The 21,908-nt window shown below is 45.3% G+C and overlaps 1 protein-coding gene across 2 annotated transcripts in view; it reads left to right on the plus strand.

Moving 5' to 3' along the window:
* Window positions 1-21,455, plus strand: part of AFG3L2 (AFG3 like matrix AAA peptidase subunit 2) — a 43,595-nt gene extending 22,140 nt beyond the window's left edge. The window contains exons 9-17 of one of the 2 annotated variants that reach the window (XM_029065605.2): window positions 48-185; window positions 2,267-2,420; window positions 5,586-5,693; window positions 5,787-5,912; window positions 11,654-11,764; window positions 13,182-13,297; window positions 17,248-17,448; window positions 18,461-18,655; window positions 20,563-20,812. In XM_029065605.2, the coding sequence (XP_028921438.1) occupies window positions 48-185; window positions 2,267-2,420; window positions 5,586-5,693; window positions 5,787-5,912; window positions 11,654-11,764; window positions 13,182-13,297; window positions 17,248-17,448; window positions 18,461-18,655; window positions 20,563-20,805 (1,392 nt within the window). In that variant the 3' untranslated portion in view covers window positions 20,806-20,812. Of the gene's footprint in view, window positions 1-47; window positions 186-2,266; window positions 2,421-5,585; window positions 5,694-5,786; window positions 5,913-11,653; window positions 11,765-13,181; window positions 13,298-17,247; window positions 17,449-18,460; window positions 18,656-20,562 lie in introns of both variants that reach the window. The other variant, XM_029065604.2, reaches the window with a different exon arrangement.
* The last annotated feature ends 453 nt before the right edge of the window (window positions 21,456-21,908 follow it).

The following is a 21,908-nucleotide window of genomic DNA, read 5'->3' on the forward strand; positions in this document are numbered from 1 at the left end:
ATATTCATTTTGTATGAGGCTTATTGGATTTCTCTTCTACCTCGAAGGGAGCCATTCTCACCGGCCCTCCGGGCACTGGAAAAACACTACTGGCTAAAGCTACCGCTGGAGAGGCTAACGTCCCTTTCATTACAGTCAACGGCTCGGAGTTCTTGGAGATGTTTGTCGGTGTGGGTCCAGCTAGGGTAAGTCGTTTCTGATGTTGAAGGGTCTGGGGTCTTAGTAACATTTTGAAGATCGGGAGGAATTCCTTAGCTTGAAAATAGTCTGTTCTTGAGGTCCCTTGAGTTTTAGGTGTTAGCTTTCAACAGGAGGTGAGGTGTGAGTGCAGTAGAATTTATTGAGCTTAGTAGAGAGAAGCAACAGTCCTCACTGAAAGAGCCCAGGTCTAGGAGTCACAGGACCTGGGTTCTAGTCACGGCTCTGCTACCTGCCTTCTCTGGGTCTCTTTCCTTTCTTGCAGAATGGGGATTCGATCCTTCCTCTTCCTTGTACTTAGTCTGTGAGCCCCAAGTTGGACAGGGACTTTGTCCGATCTGATTATAATCTATCTAGTCCAGTGCTTAGAAGGGTGCTTGACACAGATAGTTTAACAAATGCCATGTTTATTACAGTGCCCTGCATGTAGGAAGCACTTAATAAATACTGTCACTACTAGCTGTGCAGGGCAGTGTACTTGAGATAGAGCCTGCCCTCAGCAAGTTTATAATCTAATGCTACAGCAAAGCACTGCAGCTTTTCTCCCTAATTACCAACCGACATGAAACTCTAGGGTCTGTTGAATAGGCGGTTCATATAATTTGTAACCTTGAGGAATTGTATGTTAAGAGACAGCGTCTCTTCTAAGGTAATAGCTTAAAGTTGGCTGGAATTCAGCATGAAAAGTTACATCCCAGGAATATGTGTTTTCAAGAGAGAACAAAACATCTCATGTTAACTGTAGTTTGGTGTTTGGATGTAAGAAAAATTATGTCTGTTCTTTTTGGGACTTTTTCCTTTTGACATTAAAAAAAGAACCCAAAAACCTAAAGTAAGTCCTTATGATCGTAAGCTCCATGGGGACAGGGATTATGTTTACCGACTCCATTGTAATGTACCCTCCTAAGCATCTAGTACAGGGCTCTGTATGCAGAAATCCCTCAAATATCATTGACTGATTAATTAAGGGCAATAAAAATTGCACTTCATTTATCCTCAAACCTAATGCAGCATAGAAAGCCAAGACACATGTCTAATAGAGAAAATTTTAACCCTTTCCACTTTCTAAACAAATATAGATAAGCAAATATAACAATTTTTTATGTTATGTGGTCAACTCAGTTAAGGGAAGATATTTGACAGAGAGGGAAACTCAAGTGTGTGTATACTATATATATATATATGTAGTCGTCCCCAAAGCTAGGTAAATCAGCAGCGGAATGAAAGTTCGAACCCAGGTAATGGACTGGTGCTTGCCCACGTCCAGTAGATCAGACTTGAGCCCAGTTCAGTCATAATGAGTGAGCCCTTATTGATAGTGTATGGAATCAGCGTACAGGGACTGTTGTATGCATTTGCCATTGTATTAAGAACAAAAATTGCTGCAAAAAGTTATACTTTTTATGCCTAAATATTTTTCATTCACAGAAGAAAACACCTTAAAGAATAATCAAACTTGTGGCTTATTAGGTCTTTCATTACAGGTTTGGAATTCTTCTGTTATTTTAACATTTAAATTTAGTAGCCTTCCCCAATTAAACCCTCTTTTCCCTGACTCCCTCTCCTCTTGGGGCCTTCTTTGCACCTAGATCTGTACCCTTTGGACATTTGGTATTCACCTCACCCATAACCCCACAGCACATGAATATATTAATGTCTGTTCCCCCTTTAGACTGTAAACTCGTTGTGGGCAGGGAATATACCTACAAACTCTGTGGTATTGTACTCTCCCAGCGCTCATTACAGTGGTCTGCATATTGTAACTGCACAATAAATACCATTGATTGATTGACATGTACTTTAAACTAAGTTCCACTGTGCTCAAATGGGGTATTTCTTGTGTCACTACAAAAGGAGATTGTGATCTTTTTTGCTGTTACTGAAAAGGATAGGGTTACATAGAAAAATAAATCTTTTCCTGCATCCCTGGCCATTAAAATAGAGTTGTTGCAGTATAGTCTTCCTTTTTTTTTTTTTGCATTAGGAGAAAGTAAAACTTGAAACATTTAGGCAGGGTACAGTGGTTCTGCTATCTTCAGTGGCTAATACTTTCTCTTCTCTCATTAAGGTCCGAGACTTATTTTCTCTTGCTCGTAAAAATGCCCCTTGCATTCTCTTCATTGATGAAATAGACGCAGTGGGAAGGAAAAGAGGGCGAGGCAACTTTGGAGGGCAAAGTGAACAGGAGAACACACTCAACCAGCTGCTTGTAGAAATGGATGGTAAGGATTCAGATCATTTTTTTTCTTTTAAACTGCAGCTTATAAAAGGATTAAATGAGTCAAGTAATTTTTAATACAACTTGGAAATCAATCTTGTATCCGTCCATGAAACCTATCCAGCTCTCCCTCCTAAAAGGCTATTACTAGCCTTCCGTAATTTACAGTGCTGGATAGGGTGAAAATTTCATCTTCCATACTGTGAAATCCTAAAGTAAAAGACTACTTGTGGAAGGACACAGAGCTAGAAGTTGTGGGTGAGACTGGAAAAGAGGCCAGCTGCTAAAAAATTGATGCAGAAAAATTACTAAAACTCATGAATGTTCCGTCTGCCATTGAAGCCAATGTCCAAACAGTCTGAATCCTCAACCAAACTGTTTTTGAAAGAGAGATAGTTTTGCCTTTATTTTGTTAAGAGCTTAGAAGTGATCCTCTGCTATGAGTAGCTCTTTGGAAGATATTTAGTGTATATAGAAAAAGACTTAAACTCGGAGATTGGATATCAGCCAAGTTCACATTAGGTATCAATCTGCCTGTGCGAGACAAGTTTATGTTCTGCACAGACATGTTCATGCCATTTATCTCCCTGATCATTTTAGGGGGAAGAAACGCAGGTGCCAGAGCAATAATTGTAGTGGTATATGTTAAGCATTTACTATGTGCCAAGCACTGGGATGGATTCAAATAAGATTGGGCACATTCCCTGTCCCACGTGGGGCTCATAGTCTCAACCTCCATTTATGGATAAGGTAACTTGAGGCCCAGAGAATTGAAGTGACTTGCCCAAGGTCACGCAGCAGACATGGGGCGGAGCATGGATTAGAACCCATGACCCTCTGTCTCCCAGACCCAAGCTCTATCCACTACACCATGCTGCTTCTCTGAACATAAGATTGGCACCATCTGGGCCTCCTTGCCCAATGGCACATCTTGGTAGGCTTGTTGCTTCAGGTCTTTGTTCATTCCCGGTACAGCTGATGTAGCCACTCTTGCCCTCCCCCAACTCCAGTATATGGAGCAGCCCCTTCCGTGTCCAAGGTGGAAGAAGTGTCCCATTTCTTCATGTCTGGTAAAGGCATACGATCAAGCTATGGAGCCTATCCGTTAGGCTTCATCTGACAGTTACACTTTTCGTGTCTGCTGATCTGGCTTCAAACTGTCATGAACCATGGATAAGAGTAGGTCAGAATGGTGCATACATACTCTCCCAAGAGCTTACTACGTGCTCTGCACACTGTAAGCGCTCAGTAACTATGATTGACTGATTGACTACATATTGAAGGCTCATTGCTAATAATAATTCTGGTATTTTGTTAAGCACTTCCTATAAGCCAAGCACTGTTCTAAGTGCTGGAAAATATCAGTCAGTGCTGTTTGAGTGTTTATCAAGTGCAGAACATTATACTGAGTACTGGGAGGAGTGCAATACAGTCAAGTTAGTAGGTGCAATCCCCACCCACAGAAAGCTTAGTATATTAGAAGGGAAGATGGACATTACAATAAATTACCAATAGAGAAAATGAGAGTGACAGGATATGTGCATAGGTGCTGTGGAGCTGAGGGTAGGTGAATAGCAAGTGCTTAGGGAGTACAGGTCCAACAGCAGAGGTGATGCAGAAGGGAGGGTGAAATTGAAGCCTCAGTCCAGGAAGACCTGTTGGAGGAGATGTGATTTTAGGTGGGTTTTGGAGGTGGGGTTCATTCAGATCACACACAGTTCCTGTTCCTCATGGGGCTTACAGTCTCAGATGAGGAAACTGAGGCCCAGCGAAGCGACTTGGCCTAGTGGATAGAGCATGGGCCTGGTGGTTTGTCTCTGTTGCCGAATTGTACATTCCAAGCACTTAGTACAGTGCTCTGTACATAATAATCGCTCAATAAATACTATCGAATGAATGAATGAGTCAGAAGGCCGTGGATTCTAATCCCGGCTCCACCACCTGTCTGCTGTGTGACCTTGGAGAGGTCGGACTCTGATTAGCTTGAATCTACACCAGTGCTTAGGCATATGGCAAGTAGTAAGTGTTTAATAAATACCTTTTAAAAAAAAGAGTCATGACATGGCCAGAGTCACACAACAGGCAAGTACTCCAGGTCTCCAGCTCCTAATACTAGGCTCTTGCCACTAGGCCACACATAGTAGATGAATCCTACTATTTTTTTTGAATCACCCCTTTACCCAACCCCTATTTTTTCCCCTTTCTGTATTTAACCTGGCATCTGTTGCCCTGACTTCTGCTGCTTGATCCTCTCTCTGATTTTTTTCTGCTTTCTTCCTTTTACCTTTCCAATACGTCTTGCATGATTCCTCAGTTCCCTCACTCTAGCCCTTCCTACTTGCGCAAATAACAGAAAGCTAAACCCTGTGTTGTTGTGCATTTTAAAAAATAATTTGTTAAGCGCTTACTATGTGCCAGGCACTATACTAAGCGCTGGGGTAGGTAAAAGCTTAATCAGGTTGAACACAGTCCATGACCCACATGGGACTCCCAGTCGAACCCCTATTTTACAGAAGAGATAACTGAGGCATAGGGAAGTTAAGGGACGTGTCCAAAGTCACACAGGAGATAAGTGGCAGAGCCCGGATTAGACTCAGGTCCTTCTGACTCCCAGGTCCGTGCTCTTTCTTTCCACTAGGCCACAGTGTTATTCATGAAGAAAGGCTGATCATTAAGAAACTTGTAGACGCTCAGGCTCTCTGGAATATATAAGAAAATAACATCGCATGGAGATGTTAGTAAAAGTCATCTACAAAAACCTTTTATTATTAATAATAATAGTAATGTTGGTATTTAAGCACTTACTATGTGCCAAGCACTGTTCTAAGTGCTGGGGGAGATACAGGGTAATCAGGTTGTCCCATGTGAGGCTCACAGTTAACCCCCATTTTACAGATGAGGGAACTGAGGCACAGAGAAGTTAAGTGACTTGCCCACAGTCACACAGCTGACAAGTGGCAGAGCCGGGAGTCGAACTCATGACCTCTGACTCCGAAGCCCAGGCTCTTTTCCACTGAGCCACGCTGCTTCCCCAAATTATTACCCTCAAATACTTTGACCTCCCAAAATAGCAGGTTAGAAAGCTAATCGTGGGTCAGATTGGTTACTCATGCATTCATCTTCCTGTTAATATTTAATATTAGTTGTAAACCTATCACTGTTTTTGCAGGTTTTAACACAACGACAAATGTAGTCATTTTGGCAGGCACCAATAGGCCTGATATCTTAGATCCTGCACTGATGAGGCCTGGCCGCTTTGACCGGCAAATCTACATCGGTAAGATTATTTTCTTTGTGTGCTGCCAAACGCTTAACGGGGTTTTGTCTGTAATCTTTGCAGGCTAAAATATCTTTTCTAAATTTTGTCTAGGACCCCCGGATATTAAGGGAAGAGCATCTATCTTCAAAGTTCATCTCAGACCCCTGAAACTAGAAATCGACCTAGATAAAGAGAAATTGGCAAGAAAACTGGCTTCCCTGACTCCAGGGTTTTCAGGTGAGTAGAAACGTAAATCGTGAACGATTCATAAACATCTCTCAGACTGGGCCGATTGGATGGGTTATAGGTTACTCATCTTCCCACTTTGGATCTCCCTTTGTGACCAAGACATTTTTAAAGTCGAGCTCGAACTCTTGATATTGTGAGAAGGCTGTGTTTAGGAAGGAATGAAATGGGAAAATCTTGGCACGTTTGCATTTCTCCTCTGAGAGGAAGATTGTTTTATTGAACCTTCAGAGAATGCTGATTTTTTCAGATGGATCTCTGTTGCCAACCCAACTCATTCCTGCACATATCTCAGCAAAGGGGTATGGTGAAGAAGGAAAATACCAGGTGCAAGATCTTGCATGGGTACCAAGGAAATGACCTGGTGGGTCTCTCACCCTAGGTGGGCAGCCTGGGTGGATGGAGAATCAATCATATTAATAGCATTTATTGAGTGCTTACAGAGCACTGTACTAAGATCTTGGAAGAATATAGTATTACCCAGTTAGTAGACATGTTCCCTGCCCACACAGTCTGGAAGTATGGGAAGAGCCAGACCTTGGTGACTAGGTGACCATGGTCCCAGTGGCAACCAGGTAGAGAGCTTGTAGGATAGTAGCCTGGAGCAACAAGTCACAGGCAGGACCACGTCAAATCCGAAGAGAAAAGTTTGCCATTCAGAGACAACCCAAAAACACTTTCCTAGTCTTGGAGAAAGAAACCAAGAGGGATATAGTTTGGTACTAGAAATAGGAACAGCCACAAGAACAGACAGAACAGGGGTGCAGAGTAGGAAAGACCTAGAATAGAAGAGAGAACTGAGCCGAGAGAGAGAGAACTGCAGTCAGTGAAAAATGAAGAAAGGACAGCCAGAGAAAAAGGAGGACCGAAGAGCCAAAATCAGGAAAGAGACGATGCAAGTTGGAGTGAAAATATTTGGAAAATAGTTTCCAAATTCCAATCACCTGTTGGGATTTGGTGGCCTCTCATTCATTATGCCTGTTTTGCTAATGCTTCCTCTTACATCACATCTCCCCTGCTTCCTTCCAGTCCCACCATCCTGCCCTCTTTTCAATTCTCCCACTCTTCCCGGCAGCATCCCAAGAGGAGATCCTAACCTCCTCTCAAAATCTACCCTGTCCACTTGCACCTCCAACACCATTCCTTCGCACCTTATCGAAACACTTACCCCTTCCTCCTTCCCTCCTTGACTGCAGTCTTCAACCACTCACTTTCCAGTGGTTCCTTCCCCACTGCTTTCACACCTGCTCTCCTGAACAACCCTCTCCTGACCCTACCGAACCATCCAGTTATCACCCCATCTTTCCTTCCATTCCTTTCCATACTTCTTAAGCAAGTTGTCTATGCTTGCTTCCGCTTCCCCATCCACTCCTCCAGTTCTCCCTTGGACCCATGGCTCAGTGGAGAGAACACGGGCTTAGGAATCGGAGGTCATGAGTTCTAATCCCAACTGCATCACTTGTCAGCTGTGTGACTTTGAGGTGCTTAACTTTTCAGTGCCTCAGTTACTTTCATTGATTCATTCAATAGTATTTATTGAGCGCTTACTATGTGCAGTGCACTGTACTAAGCGCTTGGAATGAACAAGTCGGCAACAGATAGAGACAGTCCCTGCCGTTTGACGGGCTTACGGTCTAATCGGGGGAGACGGACAGACAAGAACAATGGCAATAAATAGAGTCGAGGGGAAGAACATCTCATAAAAACAATGGCAACTAAATAGAATCGAGGCGATGTACAATTCATTAACAAAATAAATAGGGTAATGGAAATATATACAGTTGAGCAGACGAGTACAGTGCTGTGGGGATGGGAAGGGAGAGGTGGAGGAGCAGAGGGAAAGGGGGAAAAGAGGGTTTAGCTGCGGAGAGGTAAAGGGGGGGGTGGTAGAGGGAGTAGAGGGAGAAGAGGAGCTCAGTCTGGGAAGGCCTCTTGGAGGAGGTGAGTTTTAAGTAGGGGTTTGAAGAGGGGAAGAGAATCAGTTTGGCGGAGGTGAGGAGGGAGGGCGTTCCGGGACGGCGGGAGGACGTGGCCCAGGGGTCGACGGCAGGATGGGCGAGACCGAGGGACGGTGAGGAGGTGGGCGGCAGAGGAGCGGAGCGTGCGGGGTGGGCGGTAGAAAGAGAGAAGGGAGGAGAGGTAGGAAGGGGCAAGGTGACGGAGAGCCTCGAAGCCTAGAGTGAGGAGTTTTTGTTTGGAGCGGAGGTCGATAGGCAACCACTGGAGTTGTTTAAGAAGGGGAGTGACATGCCCAGATCGTTTCTGCGGGAAGATGAGCCGGGCAGCGGAGTGAAGAACAGACCGGAGCGGGGCGAGAGAGGAGGAAGGGAGGTCAGAGAGAAGGCCAACACAGTAGTCTAGCCGGGATATAACGAGAGCCCGTAGCAGTAAGGTAGCCGTCTGGGTGGAGAGGAAAGGGCGGATCTTGGCGATATCGTAGAGGTGAAACCGGCAGGTCTCGGTAACGGATAGGATGTGTGGGGTAAACGAGAGAGACGAGTCAAGGATGACACCGAGATCGCGGGCCTGAGAGACGGGAAGGGTGGTCGTGCCATCCACGGTGATAGAGAAGCCTGGGAGAGGATCGGGTTTGGGAGGGAAGATGAGGAGCTCAGTCTCACTCACGTTGAGTTTTAGGTGGTGGGCCGACATCCAGGTGGAGGCGTCCCGGAGGCGGGAGGAGATGCGAGCCCGAAGGGAGGGGGAGAGGACAGGGGCGGAGATGTAGATCTGCGTGTCATCTGCGTAGAGATGGTAGTCAAAGCCGTGAGAGCGAATGAGTTCACCGAGGGAGTGAGTGTAAATGGAGAACAGAAGAGGGCGGAGAACTGACCCTTGAGGAACTCCAACAGTTAAAGGATGGGAGGGGGAGGAGGCGCCAGCGAAGGAGACCGAGAATGACCGGCCAGAGAGGTAAGAGGAGAACCAGGAGAGGATGGAGTCCGTGAAGCCAAGGACTCATTTTACCTCATCTGTAAAATGGGGATTAAGACTGTGAGCCTCACGTGGGACAACTTGATTACCATGTATCTACCCCGACGCTCAGAACAGTGCTCGGCACATAGTAAGTGCTTAACAAATACCAAAATTGTTATTAATAATTATTATTATTAAGTCTAGCTGCCACCCCCTCCAGTGTTCAGAAACAAGACCTTCCTCCTTGTGGGCAAATCCAATGGCCTCTACTCCATCATCATCCTCCTTGACCTCTCTGATGCCTTTGAGCCCATGGACCACCCCTTTCCCTTGGAAACGTTATCCAACCTTGGCATCCAACCTCCCACCCTCTAACTGTGGGGGTCCCTCAAGGCTCAGATTTGGGTCTCTTATTCTCCATCTAAACCAACTCCTGTAGAAAACTCATTTGCTCCCATGGCTTCAACTGTCATCTCTACATGGTTGATTCCCGTATCTACAGTTCCAAACCTGACCTCTGTCCTTTCATCCTGAAATCAGGACATCTCTTCTTGGATGTCCCACCAACACAGAACCGTCCAGAACAGAACTCCTCATCTTCCCACCCAAACCCTGTCCGCCCCTCAAATTTCCCATCACTGTAGACAATGCTACCATCCTCTTTATCTCATAAGACTGAAACCTTGGAATTATTCTCAACTCCTCTCTCTTATTCAACATGCATAGATAAGCTGTGCGTAACCAAATCATGTTGGTTCTATCTTCATCACATCTCTAGAATCTACCCTTTCCTCTCCATCCAAACTGCTACCATACCAATCAGTGGTATTTATTAAGCGCTTACTGTGTGCAGAGCGTTGTAGTGAGCGCTTGGGAGACTACAGTATAACAGAGTTGGTAGACAAATTCCTGCCCACAGGGAGCTTTCTGTCTCGAGGGGAAGGCATATATTAATATAAAAAATTATGGATATGTATATAGGTCTCTTGGGCTGAGCCTGGGGTGAACCTCAAGTGCTTAAAGCTTACAGATCTAACTACACAGATGATGCAGAAGAGAGGGCGAGTAGGGGAAAATGGTTTAATTGGGGAAGGCCTGTTTGAGATGTGGTTTTAATACAGCTTTGAAGGTGGGGAGAGTAGTTGTCATCTAAAGAGAGGGAAGAATTTCCAGATGGAAGATATGTGAATGGAGTTGGCAGTGAGACTGAGGCACAGTGGGCAAGCTGGTGTTAGAGGAGCAAAGCAGGTGGGGTGGACTGAGGTAGGAAATCAGTAAGGTAAAGTAGGAGGGAGCAAGCTGACTGAGTGCTGTAAAGCTGATGGTAAGGAGTTTTTGTTTGAGGTTGAGGTGGATGGGCAATAACTGAAAGTTCTTGAGTGGGGAGACATGGACTGAACAGTTTTGTAAAATAATTATGTGGGCAGCAAAGTGAAGAGTGGTTTAGAGTGGGGAGAGACAGGAAGCAGGAGGGTCAGCAGGAGGCTGATGCAGTAATCATGGGGGGTTAGGGTAAGTGCTTGAATCAGCCTAATAGCAGTTTGGATGGAGAGGAAAGGGTGGATTTTAGGGATGTTGTGAAGGTAGACCTGTCAGGATTTGATGGACAGATTAAATATAAGGGTTTGATGAGAGAGCTGAGTCCAGGATAATGCCTAGGTTACAGGCTTATGAGGTAGAAAGAAAAGTGGTGATGTCTGCAGTGATGGGAAGGATAGAAGTTTGGGTGTTCATTCATTCAGTAGTATTTATTGAGCACTTACTATGTGCAGAGCACTGTACTAAGCACTTGGAATGTACAATTCGGCAACAGATAGAGACAATTCCTGCCCAATGATGGGCTCACAGTCTAATCGGGGGAGACAGACAGCGGAGCAAAACAGAACGAGACAAAAACAAGACAACATTATCACGATAAGTAGAATTAAGGGGGTGTGCACCTCATTAACAAAATAAATAGGGTAATAAATAATATATACAAGTGAGCACAGTGCTGAAGGGGAGGGGGAGGAGCAGAAGGTGCGGTAGGGAGGGGAGGGGGAGCAGAGGGAAAGGGGGCTTAGCTGAGGGGAGGTGAAGGGGGAGGAGCAGAGGTTGGAGGGGGAGCAGAGGGAAAAGGGGGGAGCTCAGTCTGGGAAGGCCTCTTGGAGGAGGTCAGCTCTCAGTAGGGCTTTGAAGAGGGGAAGATAGTTTGGCAGACGTGAGGAGGGAGGGCATTCCAGGACAACGGTAGGATGTGGGCCAGAGGTCGACGAGTTTTGGATATGTTTAGTTAGAGGGTTCGGCAGGACGTCCAAGTCGAGTTTCTTTTGAAGGGAGGAGGAAATGTGCAACTGCAGAGGAGAGAGGTCAGGACTGGAGTTGTAGATTTGTAAATCATCTGCCTAGAAATGGTAGTTGGAGCCATCGTAGCGAATGAGTTCTCCAAGGGAGTGAGTGTAGATGGACAATAGAAGGGGACCCAGAACTGAGCCTTGAGGGACCCCTCACAGTTAGAGGGTGGGAGGCGGAGGAGGAGCTGGTGGATCGTATCCCCAACTGCTTATTTAGGGCTGAGAACGAGATGAGAATGGTGGGTCTATCCAAACCCTCCTTCCAAAAAAGATAGTGGGATTATGTGAATTGATTGACATTTGCTTGATTTCTAACATTATCCTTGAGCTGAATATTCAGACATTAAGGTGCAGTGATATCAATTCCTAGGCAGGCAGTGATATTTGAGTCCTCACTGTGTCCCAAGCACTACGCTAGCCCTTTCCAAATGTTTTGATGTTTTAGAGCTGATGAATTGTCTACCCTACATCTCCATTTTCCAGGAGCTGATATTGCTAACGTCTGTAATGAAGCTGCCTTGATTGCCGCCCGGCACCTTTCAGATTCCATATGTCAGACACACTTCGAGCAGGCAATTGAGCGAGTGATCGGAGGTAAGGGAGCAGAAAAAAGACCACGGGCCTGGGAGTCAGAAGGATCCGGTTTCTAATTTCGGCTCTGCCACTTGTCTGCCAGGCACTTCACATCTGTGCCTCAGTTACCTCATCTCTAAAGTGGGGATTAAGACTGTAAGCACTGTGTGGGACAAGGGATTTTGTCCTACCTGATTAGCTTGTATTTACCCCAGTTCTTAGTATAGTGCCTGGCACACATTAAGTACTTAACAGATACCGTAAAAAAAAAAAGGAAAGAGGGAGGAGCACCTGCCCAAGGACAGGCCAAGTGTCCTGCAGCAGAGTGGCACTCAGTAAATGATATTCATGATGATTTTGGTAGTAGTTTGGTCTCTGAAAGTTGCTCAGATTTTATACCCACAGCCCTCTAGTCTCTCTGCCCTAACTGAACAGAGGACCTTGGGTATAAAAAAATAGTGTGTGAGACTGTCAAAAGGGATTTTACAGGTGTCCCACAAGGACAGCCACTTGGCCTGGATTCCAAGAAAGTGGGGTCTGAAGGTACACTGAAGCATACAGGTGCACTGTTCAGCTCCATTCATCCACAGTCTAGGAGGAAAAGGTTGAAATCTCTTTATGAAAATAAATTCCTGTTCCCCAACCCTTTTAGAATGCACTCAGATTCTGCCATATGCAGGTCCTTACCATGTATTTTGGGTAGAGCAATAGTAGGGAATTAGAGGAGTTCTTCTGGCATTGGAAGTCTGGTTTCATTCAGTCATATTTACTAAGCGCTTACTGTGTGCAGAGCACTGTACTAAGCGCTTGGGAAAGTACAATATTCATTCAATCATATTTATTAAGCGCTTTCTATGTGCAGAGCACTGTACTAAGTGCTTGGAAAGTACAGTTCAGCAACAACAATACAACAGTAAACAGTGACATTCCTGCACCACGGTGTCGGTAGAAATGGTTGTGTCTTTTCTTGCAGGGTTGGGGAAGATGAATGCTTAGAGCATGAGTTTTCTGTAATGATTTGTGGGTACATGAACTCCACATTTTAAGGGAGGTGTATCTGATCCTTAGAAAAATGTCTCAGTACATCAGGACATCTCTTGGTAGAGAAGAGTGGCAAGAAAGTCTGTCTTGAAATGGAAACCTAGATATTCTGCCTCATCCTCCTTAACTCTCCCCTTATATTGCTCTCTATGTGGTGCCAGGTTTTTTTCATGTGTTCTGTGGACAGGAATTAGGTGTGTTTCAAATATTTTGACCTCGATGTGGCTTTGCAGTTTCTCCTTTTTTTTCCAGTGTGGTTTCAAATCTTGATAAATAACATGGTGGTCCCACAGAGCCAGTCATTTAGCTCAGTGTGTGTTTTATCTCAGGCCAGGTTTGCTCAACAAAGTTTTGTTTGGTACGGTTTCTTTTAAGTTTTATTTATTTGTATTCTAAGGTTTGGAAAAGAAGACTCAGGTTCTGCAACCAGAGGAGAAAAAAACAGTCGCCTACCATGAGGCAGGGCATGCAGTTGCAGGCTGGTATCTGGAACATGCTGATCCACTTTTAAAGGTAAAATCGCTTTATAAATGTTAGGGCTCTCGTGTATTACACTGACTTGCTTGGACACAAGTTTCAAAGAAAGACCTGGGAAGGTAGGGACGAGGCTTGGAGCTTTGGGGAAAACAGGAAAAACCTTTGGAACCGCTCCAGTATGTGCTTCCAGAAAGAGGATTCAGAGAACCTGGAAACCATTCAGTCGTATTTATTGAGCACTTACTGTGTGTGGAGCACTGTACTAAACACTTGGGAGAGTACAGTACAACAATAAACAGACACATTCCCTGCCCACAACGAGTTTACAGTCTTGAGGGGGAGACCAGCAGCTTAGGTGGAAGGGCAAACAAGTCCAAGACATAAGGACCAGTTGGAAAGAATCTGGAGCCAGAGCTGACTGAATTCGTGTTGAAAAAGACTGTGGTGCCCTGACTTTAGTTGTAGTAAAACTTAAGGATGTTAAGGACCAATTTGGGGAACTTTTTTACCATGGAAATTTTTCAACAACTGAATAAAGCCATCTTGAAGATGGCAAATGAAACATTGAAAATAGCTCGAGAAGGGACCACATTGTGTATTTGGGTATATTAGACAAAATATCTGGCACTTAGTAGAGGGACAACCACCAGGGTAGTACCTCGCTTATGTCTGTAGTTCTGGGTCACCAGGTTGAGTGAAGAGTGCAGTCCCTCGCTTATATCTACAGTTCTGGGCCCCAGGTTGAGTGGGGAGTTGTTTCTTGATTTACCATGAGACAGTAAATACCTTCATTTATAACTGACAGTGATAGGCAATGTGATCTGTAGCTAGCTTAAAACTGAATCTCTTTGAAATGTCTTTAGGAAAAGCCCCAATTTTCCCTGTACCAATCGATCATGTTTATTGAACACTTAGCATATGCAGAGCACTGTACTAAGCGCATGGGAGAGTTCACTATAACTATATAATAGACACATTCCCTACCCACAGTGAGCTTACAGTCTAGAGTGGGAGGCAGGCATTACTATAATAAGTAAATTACAGGTATGTACCTCAGTGCTGAGGGTGGGATGAAAGGGAGCGAATCAGGGCGACACAGAAGGGCGTAGGAGAAGAGGAAATGAAGGCTTAGGGAAGGCCTCTGGGAGGACATGTGCCTTCAATAAGGCTTTGAAGTGGGGGAGAGTTAATTGTCTGTTGGATATGAAGAGGGAGGGTGTTCCAGGCCTAAGGCAGGGCGTGGGTGGGCGGCGAGGTACAGTGAGTAGGTTGGCATTAGAGGAACAAAGTGCGGGCTGGGTTGTAGTAGAATAGCGAGGTGAGGTCGGAGAGGGCAAAGTGATAGTGCTTTAAAGCCAATGGTAAGGAGTTTCTGCTTGATGTGGAGGTGAATGGGCACCACGGGAGGTTCCTGAAGAGTGGGGAAACACAAACAGAATGTTTTTATAGAAAAATGATCCAGTCAGCAGAGAGAAGCGTGGACTGGAGTGGGGAGAGACAGGAGGTAGGGAGGTCAGTAAGGAAGCTAATACAGTAATCAAGGAGGGATAGGATAAATGCTTGGATTAATATGGTAGCAGTTTGGATGGAGAAGAAAGGGCAGATTTTAGCAGTGTTGTGAAGGTCAAATGGACAGGATTTAGCGATAGATTGAATATGTGGGTTGAAAGAGAAAGAGGAGTAAAGGATGATGCTGACGTTATGGACTTGAGACAAGAAGGATGATATCACCGCCTTCAGTGATGGGAAAGTCTCGGGGAGGACAGGGTTTGGGTGGCAAGATGAGTTCTGTTTTGGATACATTAAGTGTGAGATGATGGCACACTTAACGTGGAGGAAATGCGAGGCTGCAGAGAGGGAAAGAGATCACTGGCATGCTAAGCTCCTAGGTAAAGCAAATCATCATGGTCTTTGGTGAGTCATTCAATCAGTGGTATTTATTGAGCGCATACTAGGTACTGAGCACTGATCTAGGCACTTGGGAGAGAACAGTACAGTAGAGTTGTCAGACGCATCCCCTCTCCACAAGAAGTTCACAGTCTTGAGGGAGGAATAAAAGAGTATAGGAATCTGTACTTAAGTGCTGTGGGGGTGGGATAAATGACAAGTTCTTAAGGGGTCGAAATCCAAGTGCAGAGGCAGAGAAGAGGGTCAGTGAGGTTGGCAACTGGAAGGGGCTAGTCATTCTACAGAATAGTCAGAAGTGGCACCAGATGCACAGAGAGGCCATCTCTGAGGCGATGTCCTAGAGACTTCCAGCCTGGCTTCGCTGCTAACCTTGAGGGCCAGTCAGAGGTCCACTGAGCAAGCCTAGCCTTGCCCTCATCTGGCCCAATATCAGAGACATTCCGAAAGGTCTGGCCCAGACCAGAGTGGCTCCAGGACCTTACGGCATTCCCAGGCCAGATCAAACTTCAAAGACAGATCCCTTGTCCAAATGATGATACTTGTCACCTGAAGCCTGAGATGGCCCTTTCTCGGAGCACCCGCCTTGTGAAATATTCTCTCAGTCCAAAGCCACACTCGTAGGTCTGGGCTGCCATTGCCCAGAGGATTTGGGACCCTGACCGTTTGGGGTCTGTGGGTAGGGCTTCCCTAACTTAGCAGAAGACCTATGCAACTTGCTGATAGTGTTAGAAATAAAGGGCTGCAGCAGCCATGCATGTGATTAATAGATCGTGTCTGTCGTGGGTTGGCAAAACCACGTTAGGGTAGATATGATCCAATGTGTCGGTGATTGTCTTGTTATTATGGGAAAAATGGGGGTTCTTTTAATGAGGTATAATATATTGGAATCCTGCCATTATGCGATGTGATAGTGATATAGTCAGGGTCTAGGTGCTGAAATTTTCTCATTACTTAGTCCCACCTGGGCTCTGGGATTTACAATCTGCTCAAAAGTAGGAGGGAATCCGGGGTGTCATCCCCTTGAAAAGACCACACAATAAGGTAACCTCTTCACTGTGGACCCAGAGACGTTAAAACATTTTCACACAATCACCTGTTCTGCATTGATACCTCTAGGTTCAAATGAATAAGCTTAAAGAAGAACCTGGCTTCATTAGCAAATAGGAAAGGACCCATACCAACCGAAAAAACATGCCGGCTGCAGCTACGGGGCTATTGCAAGCTGTGGTTGCTATATGGCCCCTTGTTACAGGGCGAAAGGACCAAGAAATAAATTGTTTCCAAATTTACAGAGAAGACTTAGAAAGCTGCTTGCCATCGTAATACATTCTAAGCAGTTCTAAAAGTAAAAACATTTTTTAACTGGGAGGGCAGCGGGCAACAGTGGCGAGAATGTGTTACATGGATGGTGGGAGGAAATCAGGCATGGAGTTTGCTCATGTCTCTTCACCCCCCCCCCCTTTCCGCCCCCCACCACACACTGGGGAGGAACCAAATCATCCTCATGGGTCCCTAGGCTGGGACCATTTTGCCAGAAGAGAAGCAGCGTGGCCTAGTAGAAAGCTCATGGACCTGGGTTCTAATTCCAGCTCCACCACCTATCTTGTTGTGTGACCATGGAAAAGTCACTTCATTTATCTGCGCCTCAGTTACCCCATCTGTAAAATGGGGATTAAGACTATGAGCCCTGTGTGGGACAAGGAGCGTGTCCAACCCTAAAATCTCGTATCTTCCCCAGGGTTTAGTACCGCGCCTGGTGCATAGTAAGCACTTAACAGATGAGGGAGAGAGGCAAGGGGAGGGAGCCTCCACCTTGCCTCCATCCCTTCAGGCTCCAGCTCCAGCTGTTGGTGATCAGAGTAGGAGTTTGGAGGCAGGACCGGCCACTGTAGCCCCACCCCAGACCAAGTAGCTGGTGGTGCCGCCCCCTCAGTGGAACAGGTTTCATTCCGGAATGGTCATTCGGGAAGCTTGCTTTTACCAAAGCTGGATTTCAGCCCACTCCAGTTTACTTCCAGCACTGATTCTTAGATTAAATAGTGAACTCCCCATTGTGCCTTTTGTTTCTGACATTTCAGGTTTCCATCATCCCACGTGGCAAAGGCCTAGGCTATGCCCAATATTTGCCCAAAGAACAATATCTTTATACCAAAGAGCAACTCTTGGATAGGATGTGTATGACTTTGGGAGGCCGAGTGTCAGAAGAAATCTTCTTTGGAAAAATTACAACTGGAGCCCAAGATGACTTGAGGAAGGTAACTCAAAGTGCATATGCCCAGGTAGGTATTATACAAGTTTTACTTCTCCTCCCCTCGTATTTCATTCATTCAGTATGTGAACTTTGCGATCTACGAACTGCCTTAGAAGCAGAGTTTTATAATAGATAACTAGGGCGTTCCAGTTGTAGACTGTGAGAATCAGCACACATCTTTGCCTCGAAGAAGGGAGTACTAATCTTGATTTTTTTTTTCCTTGATGTTCTCATCCATTAGGCGGTGTTGAAAGCTAATAGTACTAATAATAATAATAGTATTTAACTGTTTACTATGTGCAAGCAGAGTGGCCTAATGGAAAGAGCACAGGCCTGGGAGTCAGAGGATCTAGATTCTATTCCTGGCTCTGCCATTCATTTCTGCTGTGTGATGTTGGCCAAGCCACTTAACTCCTCTGTGCCTCAGTTTCCTCACCTGCACGATGGGGATTCAATCCCTGCTCTCCCTCCTACTTAGAATGTGAGTCCTATGTGGGACAAGGACTGTGTCCAACTTGATATTAACTCGTATCTACCCCAGGGTATTAGAACAGTGCTCGACTCATAGTAAGCACGTAACAAATACAACAATAATGATAATGATAAGCACTGTACTAAGTAAGCTCAGGGAGAGAGACAAAATAATCAGGTCAGACACAGTCCCTTTTCCCCCTCTGGGTTAGCTCAACTATAAGCGGTGTTCGTCTTAGCAACTGCAGTGTTTCTTCCTTCCCGAATTTGTCGCTAAGCTGATTCATGGCTCCGAGGCTGGTCAGTTCAAGGGTGGCACAGCCAGTGGGAAGTTGGAACTTATTGGCGTCCTAAGTGCTTTGGGTAGCTTTAAAGGGATTTCTGCCTTTCAAGAACAGTGACGTTGCCTGTGTTTGATTTGGTGTGGCGAGCTGTTAAAGACCGTGGGCCGGATTGGAAATTCTGATGGCCAGCAGCAGTGTTTGTGAAGTAGGGTCAGGCTGCTTTCCAGTGAAAAGCTGGAACCAGCAGGCGGACCAGTCACTGATCTCCTGCTGCTTCTCTTCCAGATCGTTCAGTTTGGCATGAACGAAAAAGTCGGACAGATTTCGTTTGATCTCCCTCGGCAAGGGGAAATGGTGTTGGAGAAACCGTACAGCGAAGCCACAGCCAGGCTGATAGATGATGAAGTGAGACTACTTATTAACGAGGCTCATGAAAGAACCACGACTCTGCTCACCGAGAAGAAAGCCGACGTGGAAAAGGTGAGTAGAGCTGCACAGTGAACGACGGCTTCTTTGGCTGAAAAGTTATGCTAGCAAAGATGGAAAATCAGTTGCGTCTCTTGGAAAGTGTCTATGGTCTATTACATCTGCATTACATCCTGCTAGACCGTAAGCCGGGAAACATGTCTGCCAGCTCTGTTACACTGCACTTTCTCAAGGGCTTAATACAGTGCTGTGCACAAGGTAAGGGCTCAGTAAATATAATTGATTGAATGATAACAGATCAAAATATTAGAGTCAACAGCATTTGAATATCTGCTTATGCAGAGCCCTGAACTAGAGGCCTGGAGAACTTACAAAAAGGATAAAAGATGTGATTCCCTACCCTCGAGGGACATACATTTTAATGGGGGAGACAGTATTCATTCATTCATTCATTCATTCATTCATTCATTCATATTTATTGAGTGCTTACTGTGTGCAGAGCACTGTACTAACCACTTGGGAAAGTACAGTACAACAATAAACAGTGACGTTCCCTCCCCACAATGAGCTCACGGCCTAGAGTGGGGGAGACAGATGTCGATACAAAAACTCAAGCAAAAATTCTTCATTATTGACTTCAAGGCTTTCCGTCCCCTTGCCCCCCATGTCCTACCTCTGGCCTGGCACATCCGCCAAACAAGCACACTTCCCCCCTTCAAAGCCTTATTGAAAGCTCACCTGCTCCAGGAGGCCTTCCCAGACTGAGCCCCCCTTTTCCTCTGCTCCTCCTCCCCTCCCCATCGTTCCGACTCCCTCCCTCTGCTCTATTCCTCCTCCCCGCCCCACAGCACTTGTGTATATATGTACATATTTATTATTCTATTTATTTTATTAATGATGTGAATGCATCTATAATTCTATTTACCTTGATGCTGTGGATGCCTGCTTGCTTGTTTTGTTTTGCTGTCTCCCCCTTCTAGACTGTGAGCCCGTTGTTGGGTAGGGATTGTCTCTAAGCAGCATGGCTCAGTGGAATGAGCACGGGCTTGGGAGTCAGAGGTCATGAGTTCGAATCCCAGCTCTGCCAGTGGCAGTTTGTCCTTATAAGTTTGCCGAGACTTATGAGGCAGAGTCCGGGATGTGTTGGGAATGAGTTTTTGTGCGGCTCCAAGCTGTAATGCTTCTTCTTTAGGTGTTCCTTTCTAAGAATGTACACATTGCAGTGTGGCCGAGTGGATAGAGCACAGGCCTGGGAGTCAGAAGGACCTGGGTTCTAATCCCAGCTCCGCCGCTTGTCTGCTGCCTGACCTTGGGCAAGTCACTTCACCTCTCTGGGCCTCAGTTCCCTCGTCTGTAAACTGGGGATTAAGACCGTGAGCCCCACGTGGGACAGAGACTGTGTCCAACCCGATCAGCTTGTATCTAACCCTGCGCTTAGAACCATTTTTGTTACGTAGTAAGCACTTAAGTACCATAATCATTCGTTTTGCATTTTTATTTTCTCTTGCCCAGTTGACTGCTAGACTAGACTCCACCCAAAGCTTTAATCTTTTAAAGGAATAGGGGAATTCAACAGGCCTGAAGCAGATAACTAAGATGGGTGTGTCAGAGGGCGAAAAGAAATTTGAGATAGTGGAGAAAGTTCTGACCCACTCTTTCTGGTTTCACTGTGCTCTGCAAAGTCACTTTTTGGAGAAAAGCCATAGAATTCCAAAATCAGACATTGGAAGTTTGGAAATTCTAAGTTAGGGACTTGGTTTCAGTCCAGTCTTATGATGTCTTAGCCTAGGATAATTGGATACTGCTGAATATAGCGTTGTTCTTCGATTTGAACATGTCCTTCGGTTCCCATTGGCACTATCAAGTGCTGTGCTATATGTTGTTGCTTACCTTGTATCTCGGTGGGATCTTTGGAAAGGCTCCAGAGTACTTAGGTTTAATGCCCAGTGTTCCTTTTTCAGGTTGCCCTGCGACTACTAGAGAAGGAAGTTCTGGATAAGAGTGACATGATCGAACTGCTGGGACCCAGGCCTTTTGCAGAAAAGTCGACCTACGAAGAGTTCGTGGAAGGCACAGGCAGTTTGGACGAGGATACATCCCTCCCAGAAGGCCTAAAAGACTGGAACAAAGATCGGGAAAAGGAGAAGGAGGAGCCCACGGACGAGAAGATCGCCAGGCAGATCGGAAGAGGGATGCCATTTTAGCTTGGGGTTTGCGTTGAATGAATTTGCACAGAATTTGTGTTGCTTTTTCATACAAATGGAGCACATATATTGGGCTGAACCCACTGTTTCTCCAAAAGAAATTGAAACTGTGAGGAAGCAAGATTCCATTTATAACCTCAGAGAGAGCCTCAGAAGTCATCGTCCCTGAGGATGGTATCTGCAGATCCCAGAGGAATACTTGCACTGACTGCGGAGTGATCAGGCAGAGCTCTCGGTAGAATTGAATGGGAAGTCCAGCCCGCATCCCAGAACCGTGCCAAGCTCCAATACTCTTTCCATCCGGGGAGTCCAGGTGTGAGCGTGTCGCAAGGGTGTCATTAATTTACAAACTCCCAGTGCTCAACGGGTTTGATTTTCTCACTCTCTCCTCCCTTCCCTGTGATCTTTTCCAGTTTCCCTTCTCAACTGCCAAAAGCAAGTTGGCCACAAAGTGAATTTGAAACCTGGTGTGGGGAAAATGATCATCACCTTAGTTTTAAAAATAAAACCGAGATCATTTGTTTAAGTTTTAATCAAATGGTTTTCTACAGGGAGCTGTAAGATACGGAAAATGTGAATGTATTATGTAAATAAAGGCTTCTTTGAGACAAAACCAATAAAACCCAAAACTCTGCTTTTCCGAACTTAAAGATTTGCTCCTTGTTTTAGGACAAGTTGCTCCCTAGAAAATTTAAATGTGGAAAACCTATTTTGTCTCTTTGATGATCTTTCAAACAAATGTAAACAATGGTATTATTTTTGCTGAGTGTGCTTTACACTACTGAGATGGTATAAAACGTATAGTGCTCCTGGCCCAATTCCTAGATCAACCTTTGGTTTATATCTGTACGTGGAGTTTCTTTAGCCCCTTATTGGAAGTGATTTTCAATCTTGGATCTTACCAATAAGAACCTGAAATAACACAAGAGAACATAAGTAACAGAGCGGCGTCTATTCATTTCTTCAGACTGGGAATCATTTTCAATTTAGAGTAGTTCAAACAGCATAAGCAGCCTCAGGCTAAGCTCTTGTAAGCGTCGGCTCTGCCCAAAGAAGGCAAACAACTGAAAACAACAAAACTCTTATTCCTATTGTTGTATTCC

The sequence above is a fragment of the Ornithorhynchus anatinus genome, chromosome 5 (genome assembly GCF_004115215.2).
Source record: "Ornithorhynchus anatinus isolate Pmale09 chromosome 5, mOrnAna1.pri.v4, whole genome shotgun sequence".
Lineage (NCBI taxonomy): Eukaryota > Metazoa > Chordata > Mammalia > Monotremata > Ornithorhynchidae > Ornithorhynchus > Ornithorhynchus anatinus.